Source organism: Ruditapes philippinarum, unplaced genomic scaffold (assembly GCF_026571515.1).
Source record: "Ruditapes philippinarum isolate M1 unplaced genomic scaffold, ASM2657151v2 ctg8019_1_1_1_1, whole genome shotgun sequence".
Lineage (NCBI taxonomy): Eukaryota > Metazoa > Mollusca > Bivalvia > Venerida > Veneridae > Ruditapes > Ruditapes philippinarum.
The window spans coordinates 14009-34817 of record NW_026859564.1 but is presented as its reverse complement, the minus strand read 5'-3'; the positions used below and the strand labels follow the sequence as shown (position 1 = coordinate 34817).

Genomic DNA, 20809 nt, shown 5'->3' with positions numbered 1-20809 from the left:
CCTGGACAATACAAAAAATGGTATTCCACAACCACTTTGAAATTATATGACAGCTTAGCTATGTTTCTTTTTTAATAATGGAAGTAAATCTTTTATTATTAAATAACATTAACATATTTTATTATGATAAGGATGTTATAGATGTTGAATTAAACAGGGAAGTTATTTTCATATGAACAATTTACAAAAGAGTGTTTAGAAATTGATAAGGTCATATGCAGTTACGATTACATGTTTATAAACAGATTGTTTTTCTAAACTTCTTGGGCGATTGATCAGGCAGCCATCTATCCAGAGTGATCAATGTGCATACAATTTAGCTAATTAGTGCTCACCGATTTTTTTAAGCCAATCGCCGACGAGGTTTTTTCAAATTTTCAGGTTTCAAATCTTAATAGAACAGATTTTAATATATAAACTGGACGTTTTTTATTATAAAACGCAAGTGGGTGGAGCACTAAGCCGGTTAGAGTGCATATTGGATGTTCTTCGTAAATAAGAAAGCTACAGTCGCTTCGCAAGCTCCGCTCCTTTTTAGCTTTCTTATTTACGAAGAACACCCAATATGCACTCTAACCTATACATAAATTTGAAATAATCCAGATTTGAATAGTGAGAAATATGGTGATCTGAAAATAGTGTACTCTTTTACTAACCAACTCTTACAGTAAAGAGAAAGAATGTCATTGGTTGAAATATTTGAGCCGCGTCATGACAAAACAAACATAATGCATTTGCGACCAGCATGATTCGCTATCAGTTTTTCTACTTGTTATAGCTAGGGTTTGTAAGCGAACAGCATGGATGCGCAGGCTGGTCTGGATCCATCCTTGTCGCAAACGCATTACGTTGGTTTTGTCGTGACGGGGCTCATATATCATTGTAGAGTATACTACTAAGATATATTCAGATGGCAAATAACACGACAAAGTGTTTGGTAATAAAAAAAACCGCACCAAAAGCACTGTCATTCAGCTACCGGTTACTTTATGGCTGTCATTATTGAATTTGAATAAAGTGATAAAATGATTTGGCATTAAATATCGACGAGGTACTCTTTCAATTTACTCACTGCAAAGGTGATTTATAATAAACCTGCACGACACTCTCAGTTCATAAAAGGGAGAATACTCTAGAAATTAAACTACTTAACACTGTATTTTATTTACAGAGTAATAACCTTCTATTTGTCAAGAATAAATGTCAGTATTTTGCCAAATAGGTAAACCGTTTTTTATTGTAAAAAGAAATATTAATAAATTTGCTCACATAGGTTATTAAACAATTCAATAGTAGGTATTTGCTTTACAAATATTTCACGGATATCTCAGCATGAATTTACAAAACTTTATTTTTAATAATGTGATTTCTTTTTTAAAAACACTTTATAACACATAAATTACCTTTAAGTCACTTTCAATTAACCGGAAAAAAATTATTTTTGGGAGAATACATTTTGACAGATCCTTGCAATACTCCATTACAAATTCTAGTTTGACTCAAATTAAACAAATCTTCATACGAAATCATTGAAGAATGCATAGAGCTCCACAGAAATGTTGAGTAGTCTATAAATGTAAAAAATGTGGATAATGGTGTTTCTCGGAAGCATTAAGGACAACACAATTACTTGACAATTGCATACTCAGTTTGATTAAGTCTGTACATGGTGATTTGTAGTAACAAACATTGAACAAGAATATATACATTTCTGAAGGGTTTCATAAATGGATTACACGACTACGCTTGATTGCAGAAGAACATCCTATCACAAAGGTCACTTATTTATAGTCAAGTTTGTTACAGCCGCATTCTTAAATCACTTAAGGCAACCAAAAACATCTAACACCAGCGTCTTCGGAATGAGAACATTGATGATGTCCAATACCATGGTTTCTGCTACAATCAAATATATCGAACTCCTCACCATTGCAACCAAGATACGAAAGCCAAATTTGTCCAGACCCTGCAGGGACTCTATTTTCGACTACACCTCTTGCAAATCCGGCCGACCTACATGCGGTTATAGCATCTTGCTCATCAAAACCATCATCACATACAGTGCCCCAATGATTATTATATCTGACTTCAATACGTCCCTCAACGGCAACGTCCGTAATTATTGCATCACCTAGTCGAATATTTTTATTGTTGCAATGAAAAGTCACTTTCTTCCTTGGCTGTGCACTAATATTATAGCATTTATGGTCATGTACACCTTCAAAATCAGGTTTCTGTGCATAAACTACGTTGAAACAGCTAGCTGCGATCTTGTTCTCTGAATTCGTTTGATGGGTATTCAATGACGAGAGACGATCTGATATCATTGATTGTCCTTTAATCACTTCTTCCAAAACTGATTCAACCTTCTTTATAATTTGACTGTATGCAGCCAATGGTGGTTCTGTTATACCTCCTTGAACTTTTTCGGTACAGGAAGCAAATTTTTGTAAATTGGATATCAAAGTTTCACTCAGTTCAGTGTTCGATTTGGACACCATATTTGCAAGATATATAGAAATATTTTTCATAAACAGTTCTTGTTTTTCAATGAGTGCAATTTCCAACTGATTAAATGTGTTAACCTGCAATGCCAATGAATGCATTTTGAGTTCTTTAAATGCTTGCTGCAATCTTTTGATATCTGACTGGTTGATTTGTGGCTTAGGGTCGTATTGTAATTCTCCGATTGGTCGTTTCGCATTAGGTGTCTTAGTATTCCTAGGAATTGATAAGGTCTCTTGAAGGGAATCAAAATGTTTCTTCATGCTATCAGCTAACGTTTTGATACCTTCAGCATTGTTACGGATCCCTTCTTTCATGATTTGCGCATCCTGAAAAAACATATGCAGAAAGATTTATTTATCTAAGCGCTAAAATGTGTTGAAAAAATAACTTTTAAAAAAACATGTTGTTACCAAATACAACATGAAACACAAACAGAATGACTGAATCATAAAATAAACTGATCGATACAGGGACATTTAGCATCATGAATAACGCACGTTGCAGTACTATGCAGTAAATTATCAAAACACATATGTACACGTTTAAATAAAAAACGAAACCATTTACCATAAAATACCTTAAGATATCTAGTTCTGTAATACATTAATTCGCTTGATAACACACTTGATACAAAACACGCAGATAATGAAAATTGCAGATTCCGTTTGACTGCTTCTTTTTACTGCATAAAACATTCAAATTCAAGAAAATATCAACTATTAATTCATTATTTTAAAAGTAAAAAATCATAATGATGAAAAAGTGTTCATCATTCATAACCAACCTATATTCATATATATCCATTTTACTTTCATAAAGTAAACATTGATCCAATTTTTGAAGAAGACACTTATTTCAAACGTCAATTAAATGCATCAATTTTGAATTTGGGAGACATTTAAAAACATGAGCAAAAACATTCAGTTTTAGTTTGAAATAACTTGTGCAAGAGATGAACCAATCTGTATATCGAGGTCCACATCGACTTCTTTATCCTGAACAGTATTCATTGTTTAAAAAATAGATTTAGAATATCAACTCAAAGATGAATAAAGAGTTTATAGTCACCACAAATCAATCTTTATCTTTCATATTGTCACTGTAATGTTTTCTTGAGAGCAATATAAATAAAATAATGACTGAATCGTTTATCATTAAAAGATGTTTTCCGTTTGTAGAATTACAATATTCTGCTTGGCAGTTGGGGATTCTTGCGAATAACCATCTGAGTCCCCTAGTCGATTTATTGCGAAGGGGGTATAACCATATAATAGAAAAGACATATCTCGTTATAAAACCGTAATATTTGTTTCAGAAAAATACTTTCTGTTTTCAGAGGAATATAATGCAATATCCGAATTACCAACTGTCTTCTAGTAGGTAGTTGGTATTCAAGCAAATAACCAACTGAGTCCCCAGGTCGACATACATGACATATTTAGTACATATCCATATAACAGTACATTTTATTTTGAAGGGAAACATGTTAAGCTTAAATTATGAACTACCTGCTGGTAAATTAGCTGGGGATTCGCGCGAATAATCAATTAGGTTCCAATCTATGATGTGTCCGAACATCGAGATCTAGAAATAGTGAATTGAATAATTACTACCAGCTGTAAAATAGTTGAGAATAACGAATAACCTACCACAAGATAGTAGGTAGTTGGTTATTCGAATATCCAACTAGCTACCAACTTCCTACTAAATTGACGCTAATTATTAAAACGGAACATTTGAAAAAGAGGCTTAAACTAAGTATTAAGCTTGTTATTGTTTTTGTAAAATCTTAAAGATAACGCAAAATACATGTTATGGTAAAACCACAACTTTTATTTCTAAAAATGTGAAGTTGTATGCATCATAAGACAAAGTAATTAAACATAATATATTAGTTTGAAATTTTATTTCATAAGTTATAGCAGGAAAGTTTTTACCTGAAATATCAGTGTCTGCATTGCCTGTAGTCGTTGTTCTAGCTGCTTACGAGACAGTTTGGCACATAGTACAAAAATAAAACATAATTGTAGGATAATTATATGTCTACATTTCATTGTTGAAACACCTTCTAAATCGTTTTACCTGTAAAAAATATGTACACTCATTATTTGCTAGTATTTATAATAATATTTCCTCGGTTTATAAATGTAAATATAAATATAAATGCTGAGCCAAACAAGGTACTAAAAATTGACCATAGCTTGAGACAGCAACTAAAGCTATCAACAGACAGTAGGATTTAGTTGTTCAACTATAATTAAATATAGGATGTACACTTTTCAATGCAATACAACACTTGCATTCAAACCGTAATTCTATATGTAATGAATCATCAGGTTTCCCTACAAAACAATTCAATCCGAATGGTTTATTTAGGAAAGATTTAGGAAATAACTATGTTCTGGGATGAATAAAATAACTAAGCGCCAAAAGACTGTTCTGTATTTTGGTCTCACGATGACAAAATATATTTCCTTCAGGAGTGATGATGAAAATAACTCCATTGTTTTTTTTAAATACCATTTAAGTCAGTTATCACTTTTTGTGTAATTTGAGATTCGAACATCCCTCAATTTGAGAGTTCCCCAAGATTTTGTCAACATCCTTACTCCATCTTTCTAATATGCTTATATTTTAGCCCTAATTGTCCTGCATTTTCATTCATTAAACACATTAAGAGGGGATAATTGGGAAATCTTTCACATGTCATCGTAAGAGGTCTATAAAACAAAAATTAAGAGATAGTCTAAGAACATGTCCTATTCTGTCAATCTAGTATTCAGCTGTAGCATTCACACATCTTAGTTTTAATTGGTGCTGTGCTTCAAAATCCTACTGTCTGTTTTCATTACAAATTCCAAATAATGGAATGTTTGTTGTCAGATGACTACATACATGTATAATATGTAAATAAATATATTACTGTTCAGTATAACACTTACAATTAACTAAACATAGCATAACTATCCAAATGTCCATTTACTGCAAACATTCACATAATAACTTACATTAAAAGATTCCTTCAATGTATAAATCTATCATTGCATAGCCTTGTACAGATGTAAATATAAGAAAATAATACAAAGACGTTTAAGTCGACAAAATTTCATGTCAAGAGCACCACTTGAGAAAAAAGGCAAAACATTTTATATTATGTTATATAATGTTTCCGAGTTTAAATTTCCTACCAACGTTTTATATGTCAATCTACAACTTCATGTATGCCCTTGACAAACTTACAACATTGTTTTGTACCTTTTATTTCATTTTACTAACTAGTTCTGATCATCACGTGTCCTTTGCGGGAGTTAAACGGAACCAGTTATCGCTGTTAACATGTTTATAAATCACAGACGTAAAAAGTCTTTTACAGTATATCATTTCAAAGTCTTGAACAAGGCCTTCAAATAATCAAAGAATGTTCTGAATTATACACTTTTGACATTTTAATTATTTGTCAATTAGTAGGGTTCTTGTTAATTTCACATTTTGACATATTTAACGTAATGAGTTGTTACCTAAATGGTGTAAAGGTATACTTTTTGAACAATTTTTTATAAGATTTATAGTAAAATTATATTTGTTCCTTTATCATATGGTCGATTCTAGAAAGAGTTGTAAAATAGAATGCCATTTAAAAGAACCAAGCACTCGCAGATTTAATTAAACAGAGGATTTAAGACTAAATTAATATTTACCTGAACTGGCACTGACGACATTACATGTGACTGCTATTTTAGTTCTTTAGTTCCACAGGATTCATCATGGTACAGGACAGAAATATTATTAAGGGAAAATGTGTGCAGATTTCATTGTTGTATACATCTATTAATTCGTTGTACAAAAATCTATGACATTCATGGTTTAAGATGTTTAAGCAAACCAGGAAAAAAATTTGTATTTATACTTTTTCTCATCCCTCTTTTAGGCCTTACATTTGTGATGTCGAGTCATGGGCAATAGACATGCTTTTTCTTCTGATTTGCCTGACGACAGGACAGAAGGACTGTAACATGAATCATTCAAAATTTCAAGATTGTGTCCATTTTATATTTATGAATGAATATGCAAATTATGTTTTGATCAACACTTTTTCACATGAACTACAATGCAAAATTAGAAGTTTAATTTACATGTTTAATGAAATAAAAAATACCCGATTTTGTTATAACAATGCAGATAAGGAAACGTGTCATTTAATATAACGTACAATGTATTCATACGCCCTATCAACAAAATAAAACAAAATTAACAAATATGAGGGCAACGTGTCTTTCTCTTCGGATATATAGTACGACATATCATCAGTGAAAACACTCAAGTTGAGCTTTCCTTTCTACTCAAATCAGGATAAATGAATTCCAGAAAATATCTCAATAGCGGATCACCCTTTTGTTTGTCTTGTCGATATTGCCATGTAAATATAAATCATAATAATATTTTCAACAGTAGATTTACATGTACATTATGCATTGCTTCAGTGATGATGTCACTAAATGTTATTTTATATTATAAAAATCGGGTAACTGTTCGCGGCATTAACAAGACTTTGTCAATTTTCAGCTGAACAGTTATCCGAAGGCTTGTCACGGCAGCCGGTGTTTGATTCTTCTTTTTGCAAATAGCATAAAAATTATAAATCGGAAAATAATTGCAAAAAGTAATATTTTTATTTAATACTTTGTTCTTATGGTAGCGTATGAAATTGTAACTTCATTCATAACCATTACGGTAAAATGAGCATACTAAGCACGAAATTCCTTGCATAAAAGACACAAGGGAATGACGCTATTTAAATCATGTGACTTATCTTCCTAAAAGGATGTATAAAAATTTTCTAGCATCGGTGTTAACACTAAACAGTTGAAAAAAACTGTCTGATATGCAAGAAAAGTGTACATATAATATTGTCAACTGATATATCAGTCATTATATGGTAATATTTTGAGAAATATAGATTTAAGTCCAAGAACAAATAAATAAACAAGAAATCAAAAAGCTTAAATACATCAAGTTGCACTATTTTGTGTGCTTACTTGTTTTAAGTAACAGTTATTCACTGTGAAAGTGGACACGAAAGTGGACATGCCACTTTTTGAAAGTTTTATATCAAACCACCTCCATTTGAATAAGGTATTAGGGATCTCATAGGCAGATAAAAAACATATAATTACTTCCAAAAAATATTACAAACTAAACGTACCGAACAAGCACACGAAGAAGATTATTTAGTGCATGTTTTTAAAATGCTTTTGATGGTTTTTGTGGCACAATATTTAAGCGGTCCCATAATAAAACATTGTGTCAATATACATTTTGTTGAACCGCTTACGTTAACCTGAATATTAAACTATATAGAGGACTATTGAAACTTACATAACTTACATGTTTGCAATGTATAAATATACATCATACTTTATTGTTGAAAAAACAAATTATAAATAAAATTTCAATTGAATGACATAAAGTTATATTTTGAATTCATTTTTGTCAATAAATATGTGTCTTATGCATGTGTTATAATGCATTAATTTATAATGAAAATGTTTTAAACATTGTAGATAAGTATTAAAGATTTCTTCAGTGATCTCTATCAATGTTAATACAGCGGATGCATTAATTAATCTCTATTAGCACTGATAAAAATTATTAAAATTTGTCCAGGAAGTTTAATTTGTAGACTTCGTTTTTTATGAACAGTTTAAGATGTGTAAACCAAGTTAACATGAATTGAATAAAAATTGTTGATAGTTTTAATTTACTTAATGGTTTTATTTTTTGTTCATGTGAAATAAAATACATATTTAAGAGGAAAACACAAATGGCCAGTAAATCATAATCAAATGCATTTCATAACTGAAAGTAATTGTTTCACTATCATATTTGCTTTGTAAGGGTATATTTTCGACATTGAGGTTAATTAAAAAGGAAAACTATTTATTCTCAGCAACGATTTATTACTGCTATTCCATGTCACTGGGTCAACTAATCGTCGTTTACCCATCACTGTAGAGCCATTACATTAATTCCAACTATAACGTCATAGAGTTATGCAATACCAACAAGCAAATTCGTTGAATTTATATTCCCCACCGAGTACTGGTTATTACTAACACAACAACTGAAGACATAAGGCTTTATTTATTTATTTATAATGGCATAAACAGTAATATTCTTTGTACTTGATAAATATTCATGGCAATAACAGAGCCATAACTTTGTGTTAAATAGTAATATCTGGACATGTCAATGAGATGTAAATTGCCTTTGTGTATCCATGGTTGCCATAAAGTTATGTTGAAATCAATACATCAGTTGCAAAGAAATAACAATATTGCTCTATATGCATAATACATAAGTAATCAAGGGCAATAATTCTGTAATGAAGGGTCTGGTCTGAACAACTTCAACAAGGCATCAATATGCACATCTCCTCTTGGTATTAATGGTTCCCATAAAGTTTAATTGAATTCCAGCCAGTAGTTGCAGACAAGTCGCGCGGAAACAATTATTACTCTATATGCATACTACATAACTAATGAAGGGCCATGACTATGAGTTAAAGTGTCTGACAGGAACACGGCGATGATATGCGCATCTCCTCTTTGTATTGCAGGTCGCCATAAAGTTCGCTCTATATGCACACTGCATAACTAATCAAGGGCCATAACTCTTAGTTAAAGTGTCTGACTCTGACCAGAACAAGCCAACTATATGCGCATCTCCTCTTGATATTAATTTTTCCCATAAACTTTTGTTGAATTCCAGCCAGTAGTTGCAGAGAAGTAGCGCAGGAACGAATTTCGTTCTATATGCATACTGCATAACTAATCTAGGGTCATCACTCTGAGTTTAAGTGTCTGACCGGAACAAGGCGACGATATGCGCATTCTCTCTAGGTATTGAATGTTCCCATAAAGTTTCATCGAATTCAAGCCAGTAGTTGCAGAGAAGTAGCGTGGAAACGAATATTGTTCTATATCCATACTTCGCAATTAATCAAGGACCAAAACTCTGAGTTAAAGTGTCTGACCGGAACAAGGCGACGATATGCACATCTCCTCTTTGAATTGAAGGTTCTCATAAAAATTAGTTGAATTCCAGCCAGTAGTTACAGAGAAGTAGCACGTAAACAATTATTGCTCTGGTTGCATACTGCAAAACACATCAAGGGCCATAACTCTAAGTTTAAGTGTCTACTGGGACAAGGCGACGATATGCGCATCTCCTTTTGGTATTGAAGGTTCCCATAAAGTTTTGTTGAATTCCAGCCTGTAGTTGCAGAGAAGTAGAGCGGAAACGAATATTGTTCTATATGCATACTGCATAACTAATCAAGGGCCATAACTCTGAGTTAAATTATCTGACCGGAACAAACTGACGATATGCGCATCTCCTCTTGGTATTGAAGGTTCCCATAAAGTTTTGTTGAATTCCAGCCAGTAGTTGAAGAGAAGTAGCGCGGAAATGAATATTGTTCTATATTTATACTGAATAACATATCAAGGGCAATAACTCTGAGTTAAAGTGTCTGACCTGAACAAGGCGATGATATGCGCATCTCCTCTTAGTATTGAAGGTTCCAATTAAGTTTCGTTGAATTCCAGCCAGTAGTAGCAGAGAAATAGCGCGAAAACGATCTGTACCCTATATGCATACTGCATAACAAATCAAGGGCCATAACACTGAGTAGAAGGGTCTGACCGAAACAAGCTGACGATATGATATTGATGATTCCCATAAAGTTTCGTTGAATTCCAGCCAGTAGTTGCAAAGAACAAGTCCGGAAACGAAATTCGGACGGACGGATGGACGGAAGGACGGACGGACAACGCCAAAACAATATCCCGCTCCCGATTTCATCGACGGGGGATAACAATCACCGATAAGGGTGTATATATGTCTAAATAAGTTGATAAGATGATCATATACTATCCGATATTCCAAAACTTAATACAATAATACAGTCATACTAAATTTACAAACAGTTTTCATAATTGTCACAAGAGTGACAAAACGATATTTTTATAAGAGGTTGAATTAAAATTGTTATCTTACACAACAAGCAGTGACAATGCTTACATAATAAATAATTCTCCCGAATAAGCACGTTTTCATGTAAGTATAAAATATACCATCATCGTTGTCATTGTCTTTCAATATTCCCTGGTTGCAAATCTAAGCCAATCATTCGTAAGATAGGACACAGAACCCAAGAATTTAAAAACATTTTAAATTTTCCAGGTTTTCTTAAACGTTGAACCAACCATTCGTGCAGTTTCTCCTTCTTTTCTGACTCCGTTCGTAAGTTATTTACCGTGTCAGTCCAATCAAGCACGTGGAATTGAGTCAACGGTCTAGCGTCTCGTGGACAAGTATCCATTTTAAGTATTAAAACGTTGTCTCTAGATATTTTCGATGCTCCAATAAGAGATAACAAAGTATATTCATATTCCAGCTGCATACATATCTCGTTTTTTAAATATTCGGCAGAAAGAAGTATAACCAGCAATTTACTTTTGGTTATGTTTTCCTCAAATGCTATACGTCTGTGTTGGCCGGGCTTTACATTTTCACAATCACAAACTTTGTACCCTTTGGATTTTATTAGGTAATGTTTAATTGTATCTTCGGCGAAGCTTTTATCATTTGGAAATTCATCACTGTAGGATAGATAAATGTCAAATTCAAACGGCTTAGTTGACAACAAATGCATATTACTTATAAGATTTCTAACTTGTGTATGAAATATATGAAATAATAATTTATCTAGAATGCAATGACAAATCATAAACCACAAACAGTGGACCATTAGAAGACAGAAGAGGACTGAAGATTCCTTTAGTTGCATTATATCGTATTGTTTTAAAATTACATTCCGAAAATGTTTTTTGTGAAAATGAAATGTATCAATGCATTTGTAAAATGTCTTTAAGCTGTAGTTCATACGTTCACACCATATATAATCGTCAAGAAATTCTTGATAAAAAAGATCAGTCAGTAGCGGTTCAAAAGAAATTTTATGATGCATGGGAATTTCATTCAGCCAGTACAAAAATATATCATTTTTGTTCCTGTATATGATAGGACAGGCGCAAAATGACATGTGCAGTTTTATTACAAGCCATTGCTCCGTAATATCACTTAATTGCATTGACTGACCTGTTTTGAATATTGAATTTGCCAAAGCACCGCATTGGCATTTTTCAATCCGTTGCCAAAAGGAATCACTTAGAAATTCATAGAAGCCATCTTTATTTTCCATAACTACGGTTATATTATCCAGTTTTATAAATTCTCCTAAAGAAGCATGGATGATTAAATTACTATCCTGTTCAAAGAGATGAGTACATGCTATGGCTCTTATCGATATAATCTCACTTTGTACGAGATGTTTGTACGGCCTGTAAAAAGGCGTATTTTCACAATTTCTTAGATTGATACGCCTTTGTTTTACAAGTGTATATGTTCCAAAGTCATAAGTATTCACTTTTCTTATAATCAAATAAAAATCTGGTGGTTTTTTCACTTGAACATATTTAAATTCACTGATTTTAGAAACGGGTATATCGTTAAAAGTCCAAACATACAAACTACTCCTATCCCAATTGATATCCTTAACGGATAATAATACATGTTCGTTTAATATGGCTTTCTTCATGTCACATATTCTTAAATAGCTTTCTTCTGTTTTGTAAGATATTGCTGTTGTGCAGGTGTTTTGGATGCACTTTTCAAATCTATAAAGCAATGGATGGGAATAGTTGTTCATGCTAGTGGATCTATAATCAAACAAACTTTCATTTGAAAAATCTATCGTCTGTTGCCAACCGTATTCTCTGAACATAACGGAAATCTGTTGGTTCATTTTGATTATTCCTATTGGAAACATCAACATAGAACATATTTTCAGTACAAAAATTAGAAAATAACAGCAGACTTTCCTTCTGCCATACTTTTTCAAAAATCTTTGCCGTAGAACAATATACGATTGTAAACTCAAATATGCCTCCTTAATAGCATGTTCTAATTGCTTACAGACAGGTAATACAAAGCTCAAGTGACAATATTGGTGGAAAACAGTGAATATAAACGCAATTAAACTATAATAGCCAAACATGTACTTGCTTGTAAGATAAGCTATGATGGTGCATATATCATGATAATTGTTAAAAATATGGCTTTGATTTGATCCATTAATGAAAGGATAAGCACAACTGTCTCCAAAACATTCAACGCAGCTGAGAATTATATATAAGGAAATGGATGTTAAATTAGGACCCTCGTAACCAAAGCACAAAGGCCAGTATACTGCTATTAGTACGATGTAAACTATTTGTCTAAATATATCAATCCAGCTCGTTGTATTAAACGTTCCATAATACGGCATTTCATGTACTTTAAATGATATGATGAACAGACATACAATTATATCCGAATTAAGGTCTAAAACAATATGAAACAATACAACAAAGTGGCAAACAAACTTTCCAAATTCTAGTATACATTTCCCTGCTAAATTCTTCAATTGCAGCCCAACTGCGAAGTGTAATATACTCTGAAATATAACAGAAATTTATTTAGCGTTGAAATTACGTTGAAAAGTATGCCATCAATTTTCTTAAACAGTTATTATTATTATTTTGTTCAAAGGTACAATATTTAAAAAAAGAAACTCACACAAAACCTGTCATAGGAAAAATAGATGTTCGTATTCTTATTTTACTTGAAGGAAAGCATGTCTCAAATATTTTGTAGAAATATGTCAATGATTTTATTCTTGAAATACATGTAGATTTTAAGAAAAGAGTTTACACCGAATTTTTCAACAATCTGATTTGGTTTAGTAGTTTAAACACCAAGTTATGTTTCCAGCAATGTAGTATTAAATAGGAATACAGTTTCAATTTTATTCTTGAAATACATGTAGATTTTAAGAAAAGATTTATCACCGAATTTTTCAACAATCTGGTTGGTTTAGTAGTTTAAACACCAGGTTATGTTTCCAGCAATGTAGTATTAAATAGGAATACAGTTTCAGACAAACGTATTTTATAGTAAAATATATTTACCAGAAAGTGATGCATCCTTATCTTATAGCGTTGTCAGGTAAAAATCAATGCTTCATTACACAACACAACATCAGGTGTCAAGTTTTGTGTGACAGCCGTAAAAAGTTGACTCGTATTTCAATTCAGTGTTGTTATATTTTTTGGTCCTTTGGGATCATAAAATCCAGCATTTTTAAGTGTTGAGAATTGAGTACCGCTAAAGCCGGTGCTAGGGTGCGTGAGGGATGTTGCACTTGTTATTTTGCTGTTTTAATTCTTCCGAGGGATCACTCTTTTCCCAGATATTTCAACACATTTTATGACCTAAAATTAAAAGTTTAATGAACAATGATATTTTACTACTACAGAAAATCACATTCCAAACTTTCGAATGTTTCATTTCGGACAGTCGTTAAGAAAGTTGGTAAAAATTTTATTTTATATTTTCATTACATTTGTAGACATAGCTAAAATGGTCTTTAAACATGTTCTAATGTGTTAGTCACTTCATTCGTTTATTTGTCGTCGAATTTCTGTTTTGTCTTAGATTTAACATTTTACAAATGACGACTCTTCTGTGTATTAACCAAGTATGATATCATGACCGACATTTTATTTGTGTTTCAATAGTTTACTTGAATGATATTAATTGTTTTAAATCCCTAAAAAATGTCAACGAAAAAATCGAATCGTCGTACATGATGTAAAACAGAATACATGAACATGTGTATATTGAATATGAAATGTAAAATGTAGATCTGCTACTCGACACCCGTGAACCTTGTAATGTAAATAAAAAAGTAGATTGTTTAATTGAAATGTTTAGGTTACGAATTAAGTTTTACATCTGTGGGATAATTTTTGCAACATAAAGCGTGACTCTACTTTGCTAACATTTTATTTTAATAATTTATCAAGCGACTTTACTTGTTTTAATTTATTGAAATTAATTTTTAATTTCACTCATAAAAACGGTTTCACATTTTATGTTATAAACAACCAATATCATATAAGTGAATTAGTAAAAAGAATGAAAAAAAAATCAGTTGCCGAGCACTGACAGATCTTGTAGCATACATCTGGTCTAGCGAATCTGTTGGACCATACATTCAGGTAAACCACAACAAAACTTTTCAAGGATGCTAGAAATATGTCAAATGCAAGTATAATATTTCCTTTATACCATTCCTTCCCTTACATAAGAGTATGACTATACCTCAAACTGTTTTAATATAAAACAACAACTAGTTGCAATACAAATTCTGTATTTGAGTAAGCGTCTAGACAGTCAGATGACACTCGCTGCTCCTGAACGTAGTGAATGCAAACAATAATTACTAACATTATCAACATGAGGTTTTAACACTTCAATAAAAATATCTCGTAGATTAGAATACGACATTGGCTTATTTATTTTCCTTCTTCTGTATCCAGTTTTTGTTGCACTTATATTACAGAATAGAAAATAATCATCCAGAAATTCTCCCCACAATATTAATTTCTGAACATTTGCAACTGGGCATAACTTTGTACCCGTTTTTGCGATCAATACCCAAGCCCCATCTCTGTATTTATCTGTCTTGCTACTTTCAATGAAAACAGACATATAAGTAGAATTAAACACTATGTCTCTAACACGAATTTTTAAAAGTTCAGAACTTCTTAAAAAACCTGCGTATGCAATCAAAATAGCGCAGATAATTCGTTGACTTTTTATATTATACTCTACATACAATCTGTCATAAATACTATTAATAATTTCTACATTAATAGGTTCTTTCCTTTTAACTGGCTTTGACAGAAGTCGTTTACTAGCTTCAAGAACATTTAAAACCAATTTTGATTCTGTAGGCGAAATTAATCCATACATATCGTGAAACCATTTAATAGAATAAAAAGCTGAAACGATGGGGCTTGGCGAATTTACAGTCTGAACAAGAGATGCTAGATAAATTGCAACTGTCAGTATTTTAGCAGGCAAAGTATCCCTACTCCCCAACCCATTACACAGAGCCCATTTTTGAAAACGTAAAAATGCACCAGTATACTTTTTGTCCGTTCCTCGTGCTCTTGAATTACGCAACAGGTCCGGGAGCAAGTCCACTTTTCCCGCCAAAACATCCGGCAGTTCTTCAATATCTTCAGCGTATATCTGCAGAAATAAATGTAAAAAAGAAAAATGACAATAATATAAATCAGCGCAAACTCAAATTTATGCATTGTTATTATTATCTCTTGTTATTGTTGTAATTTTATATAACAAAAAATGCTATACAGCATTATGTTCTTGTAACAAGCAATACAAAAGGCGATCCCGCCGTATAAAGCAATACTGCTATGTGCGATACCGCAATTTTTCTTTTGCAAGGGAGACCATCCGGTTATTACTTAATAGAAATACAAACTTAATTATTTCCCTTATACTGCTATGTGCGATACCGCAATTTTTCTTTTGCAAGGGAGACCATCCGGTTATTACTTAATAGAAATACAAACTTAATTATTTCCCTTGAGTAAACTGTAATTTTAAAGCTAACATTCTAAATTTTAAATCGGTATTTCCAAAGATACCTTTTCCATTTTTACACTTAATATAAAAATGTCTTTCCGTAGGTAAATCAAACCAATCTACAACTTCTTTTATGAAACACCCATTCGGGCATATAAACGGCCAAAATAAGGCGGACTTCCAACAAGGAATAACTAATACTCCATGTGCATGATCACAAGCCAATTTCATAATTACTCTATGAATAACAGATATAGGAGGTACAAATAACCCAAACTGCCCTTCCCAGCTTTCCGAAAAAGCGTCGATCCCAAAACAATCTGGGTTCCAAAATCTTGAATAAAACTTAGTCAGTTTAGCATTGTAATATGACGCAAACCAATCAACATCTAATTGACCGAAACGATCAGTTATCATTTGTAATATATCAAACGAAATTCCCCAGTCATCAAAATCAGACAACCTCGATAAAAAATCTGCCTTTTCATTTTGTGTTCTGGGGACCCACTCTACTTCTAAGGAAATAGCATTCTTCATGCAATACTGAAAAATTGCATAAGCAATTTCTTGCAGTTCTTGCTTCATAGAACCCTTTAAAACAATAGCCTTAACCCCTTGATTATCAGTAAACCACTTAACACATTGACTTTTAAGGAAATGTCCTAGAGCCAACAATACTCTGTAGACAGCAACCAATTCCCTCCAAGTGGAAGATTTGGTGCGTTCTGTTTCTGACCAGACGCCATGGGATACCCCCATTTAAGGTATTAACCTAATACCCAGCGTAAACTGTGTCACTTGCATCAGAATACACTACTTTAGTACAGATATGAGATCGTTCAAGATCTTTCTTGTCTATACACGACAAGTAACCTTTCCAGAATAAAAGCTGTTCATAACTTTCTGCACTGAGTGAAATGCGCTCATCCCAATACCGTGCATTTAATACATCTAAAGTTAAATATCTAGTCATAATTTGAGATATATGGCCAATGACTGTCGCCATAGAAATAAACTGACCAACTGCACTAGCAACTTTTCTTACTTGAACTTAAACCTTCTTGTTAATGAGGCCAATCAAAAAATCAATAGTTTCTTGTGCTTTTAACAATCTACGATCGGGAATGGAAATAGTACCATTGATTGTATTCAAATCACACACAAGATACTCTAATATCTGTACAGGTTCCCATATACATTTGGTAGCATTAGGTACGAAACCCGAATTAAGTAAATCTGTTTTTATAATATGACTTAACCTCACAGTATTATCAAATGAATACGCGCACCCTAATCCATCATCTAAAAACATTGTAACAAGCAATCCTTCTCCACGCCACTTATTTATCAGAGGCCTACACAATTTCGTGAACAAATAACAGGCAGACGATAAACCAAAAGGAAGTACTAAAAACTTATAATATATGACATTGTCATCTTGGTCTTTCCAACTAAAACCCAAATACTCTGTATGCGGTTCAAATATTTGAACAAAATGATATGCACTTGTTAAATCAAATTTTATCATAAAACACCCTTTTTTAATTAAGGAAAGAGCAATTTTTATATCTTCATATTTAACACTTTGCTTCCACAGGTGCTTGTTAACCTCTCTCAGGTCAAGTATAAGACGTTTTTTACCTGAATTTTGAACTGATACGGTAAGAGGGTTAACTACATAGGGAATTTTCGAACATTTTTTTTATCAAATGTCTATCAAGTAAATCATTTATCGCCTCAGAGACAAAATCTTGCTCTAATAATGCTGATTTATTATTTTTGCAAATAACATTAACTGGTTGAGAATACAATGGAATCTTATATCCTTTGTCAATAATATCTAATATGAAATCATTACAACCAATTTTCTTCCAAAAATCAATATGACTTTTTAATCTGCCCTTAACAATAATATTCTTTTGACCTTGTTCATATTCATGATATTTATGTGTAAACCGTGAACAATCATACTCATCTTTCATAGAAATGTCTGTATCTTGACAACTACTTCCTTGCTGTGGCTTGTCCGAAACCGGAAGTTGCTGATGACTGCGCTCGTGGACAATCTCTTCGGAAGTGGGTGTTCTCTCCGCAATGAAAACATGGCCCTGGGGTGACAGGGCCGCCGTGGAAGCCGCTTCCGGTACCATAAGCGAAGTTGGAGCCGTATCCGTATGGCAAGACTGGAGCAAATGAGGGACGAAAATTACGTCCCCGGCCCGACATCCCGCTTTGTACTGAAGAATATGGCTGCTGAAAACTAGGACCAACAGGACGCACAATGTCACGTGCGCCACGCCCTTTAGTGGAAGAACGTTTACGTTTAAGTGCACGATTTTCCGCTTTATTGATCTTGGCTTCATCGTCGCTATCGCTAGCTACAGGATTGCACTTATACTGACGCACCGTATCCCACCCAGCAGGGGAACTATCTGCTATCCTTATGTCTTTATTTCTAACGTGCAACTTCTCAGCCAACTCTTTCAGCTGGTCACCACAATATTCAAATTTGCCGTGTTCAATAGCCCACGAGGCCTGCTTAACAATGTCCGCAAGTTCACTGTTGAAACAATACTGCTGCTTATTACCTTCGAACTTCCACTTTATCTCCTGTTCAGCTTTTAAATGTTTTACTTCTGAAGAAACAGAAACGTTGTTATTGTGTACTTCTTTCTTCAAACTGGAAAGCTCCGACAATATCACATTTAATTGTTCATGTATACCTGTATTATTCATACTGGAACTGTTAGTTTCATCGCCCGAAGCCATAACACGTTGTAAACAAAACCGGTTTTAAAATAAGTGTACAGGTCAGTCTGACTGTCCAAAGCTGAATAATTTATCAAGCGACTTTACTTGTTTTAATTTATTGAAATTAATTTTTAATTTCACTCATAAAAACGGTTTCACATTTTATGTTATAAACAACCAATATCATATAAGTGAATTAGTAAAAAGAATGAAAAAAAATCAGTTGCCGAGCACTGACAGATCTTGTAGCATACATCTGGTCTAGCGAATCTGTTGGACCATACATTCAGGTAAACCACAACAAAACTTTTCAAGGATGCTAGAAATATGTCAAATGCAAGTATAATATTTCTCACTACATGTCTTCTTCTTGGAAAGGAAAGGAAATACTTACTGTATACTTATAAGTTATCGAATCATTGACTAGGCATATTGATTTTGTCCGAAAAGTCATGATGATAGAGAATAGAATCAACTACATAGAGTTCAAACTATTCTTGAAAACCTAAACATAGTGAATATACTAACGTTACAAAAGAAGGTACGCGATAGTGAAACATTCGTCATTTTACTATAGTTATTGGTATGTTATCATGATATGCTACCTATGATGATGTCATTTAAAAGGCAGATATAGTCATGTAGTAGTGATATTTAAATAAGGGAGATAAATCTCTGGCGCATGCACTCTATGGTAATATGTACTGCGGAGTAACCCTTCTAGTAAAATCTAGTAATTGTATAAACAATGGCCAAACGATGCTTGTTTTATGGTCTTTTAATCTTTGTTTTATATGTATTTAAGACCAAAACAATGTTGTGTTAAAAATATTTAGATAATTTTGATTTAAAAGCATTATTTAGAAGATTCCTAATTTTAAAGCGGTTCTGTAATTAAGCTTTTAAAACAGTACTTTTATGCATTAATTTGCAAATAGGTATTCATTCTACTAAGTACTCAGGACGAGAGTAAACTGTGTTAACTTACGACATGTTAAATGAGTACTTCGATAACTTTTTTAAAATATGTAGAATAGTTTTGATTATGTCAAGCCGAAACTGTTAATAAAGTTATATAGTCAAAGAGTAATTATTGAATAGTCAATTGATGTTTACATTCAGTATGCATTATCTTTGAAATTTAGCATTCCTTAAGGTTTATGATGAAACATTTACCCCATGGTAAGTTTGTTATATTTAATTTAACAGAGTGTAATTTCAGTACATTTCGCAAACGTAGGTAGGCGCCATTTCAATTGCCGGTAGTGTATTTGCTATAGAGATAATTGCGATACAAACAAACATTAGTCGATTCAATAAAAGCAAACAAATACATAAGAAACGTGATAATAAGAGAGAGAGCACAGAGCAATATCTTACCTGAAATTGTCAAAACCATTTTCGTTGCTCCAATATATTTATTTCTATTATCTAAAACTCCGAAAAGATGAAAACACAGGTTTAAAAATCTATTTTTGTGTTATGCTACAAGCTACCGTATGCCAGTATACTGCTCAACATAAACTACGATGTAACACTGGTAACATGACAGCCGTGTGTAAAATAATTATTTACTGCTTGCAAGCATAGTAAAACAAAACATAAATGATAAAACATCGGACAGAAAAAAAAAATATATAAAATACCCGCAGATGTAACTAGTAGGGTTGATGCGTAGGTGATTACAATAACTGGGTACCTTAAAGAACATTAATAAATGTATTCGTAAAAACATTGTTATGAGACTTTAAAAAATAATTCGTTGTATTTACAAGTATAACTAAGTTCCATATTGAGAGGCAAACATGATATTAAACTTTCCAAAATTTTGAATTTATACATTATTTTAAGCTTTTGAAAGAGAAATGCTGATTTTCGGATATAGGTTGTTTCTTTTCACCGTATCTTCGTGTAAGTTTTCGGGCATTATCAGCATCTCTTACCTGGTGTTTGTTGGACTTGATATCTGTGTGATGCTTCACTTAAAATC

General features: G+C 32.7%; 3 protein-coding genes across 4 annotated transcripts; all 3 read right to left on the bottom strand.

The window, feature by feature from the left end:
- Positions 1-1219: 1219 nt before the first annotated feature.
- Positions 1220-5581, bottom strand: LOC132757049 (uncharacterized). 2 transcript variants are annotated; one of them, XM_060748228.1, is made up of 3 exons: positions 5517-5581; positions 4446-4590; positions 1220-2834 (listed from the first exon to the last, which is right to left on the bottom strand). In XM_060748228.1, exons 2-3 carry the CDS (start codon positions 4560-4562, stop codon positions 1824-1826), a joined length of 1128 nt encoding a protein of 375 aa, XP_060604211.1. In that variant the 5' UTR covers positions 4563-4590; positions 5517-5581; the 3' UTR covers positions 1220-1823. The 2 variants fall into 2 exon arrangements, with proteins under 2 accessions (XP_060604211.1, XP_060604212.1); XM_060748229.1 differs by having other exon boundaries at positions 5451-5549.
- A 2899-nt stretch (positions 5582-8480) lies between these two features.
- Positions 8481-20329, bottom strand: LOC132757038 (uncharacterized). Its single transcript, XM_060748217.1, has 3 exons — positions 20200-20329; positions 13581-13883; positions 8481-13066 (listed from the first exon to the last, which is right to left on the bottom strand). The coding sequence occupies exons 2-3, from the start codon at positions 13593-13595 to the stop codon at positions 10655-10657; spliced, it is 2427 nt and encodes an 808-aa protein (XP_060604200.1). The 5' UTR covers positions 13596-13883; positions 20200-20329; the 3' UTR covers positions 8481-10654.
- Positions 14848-18837, bottom strand: LOC132757046 (uncharacterized). The gene is made up of 3 exons (XM_060748226.1): positions 18340-18837; positions 18044-18251; positions 14848-15725 (listed from the first exon to the last, which is right to left on the bottom strand). Exons 1-3 carry the CDS (start codon positions 18835-18837, stop codon positions 14848-14850), a joined length of 1584 nt encoding a protein of 527 aa, XP_060604209.1.
- Positions 20330-20809: the final 480 nt, after the last annotated feature.

Coding starts and splice junctions, on each gene's coding strand:
- LOC132757049 (XM_060748228.1), bottom strand. CDS start 4,562: ATGAAATGTAGACATATAATTATCCTACAATTATGTTTTATTTTTGTA. Junction 2,835..4,445: donor TGCAGACACTGATATTTCAG/GTAAAAACTTTC, acceptor ATGTTTTTTCAG/GATGCGCAAATCATGAAAGA.
- LOC132757046 (XM_060748226.1), bottom strand. CDS start 18,837: ATGGCTTCGGGCGATGAAACTAACAGTTCCAGTATGAATAATACAGGT. Junction 18,252..18,339: donor CACGTGACATTGTGCGTCCT/GTTGGTCCTAGT, acceptor CATTTGCTCCAG/TCTTGCCATACGGATACGGC. Junction 15,726..18,043: donor TACAGACATTTCTATGAAAG/ATGAGTATGATT, acceptor TTTCTTTTTTAC/ATTTATTTCTGCAGATATAC.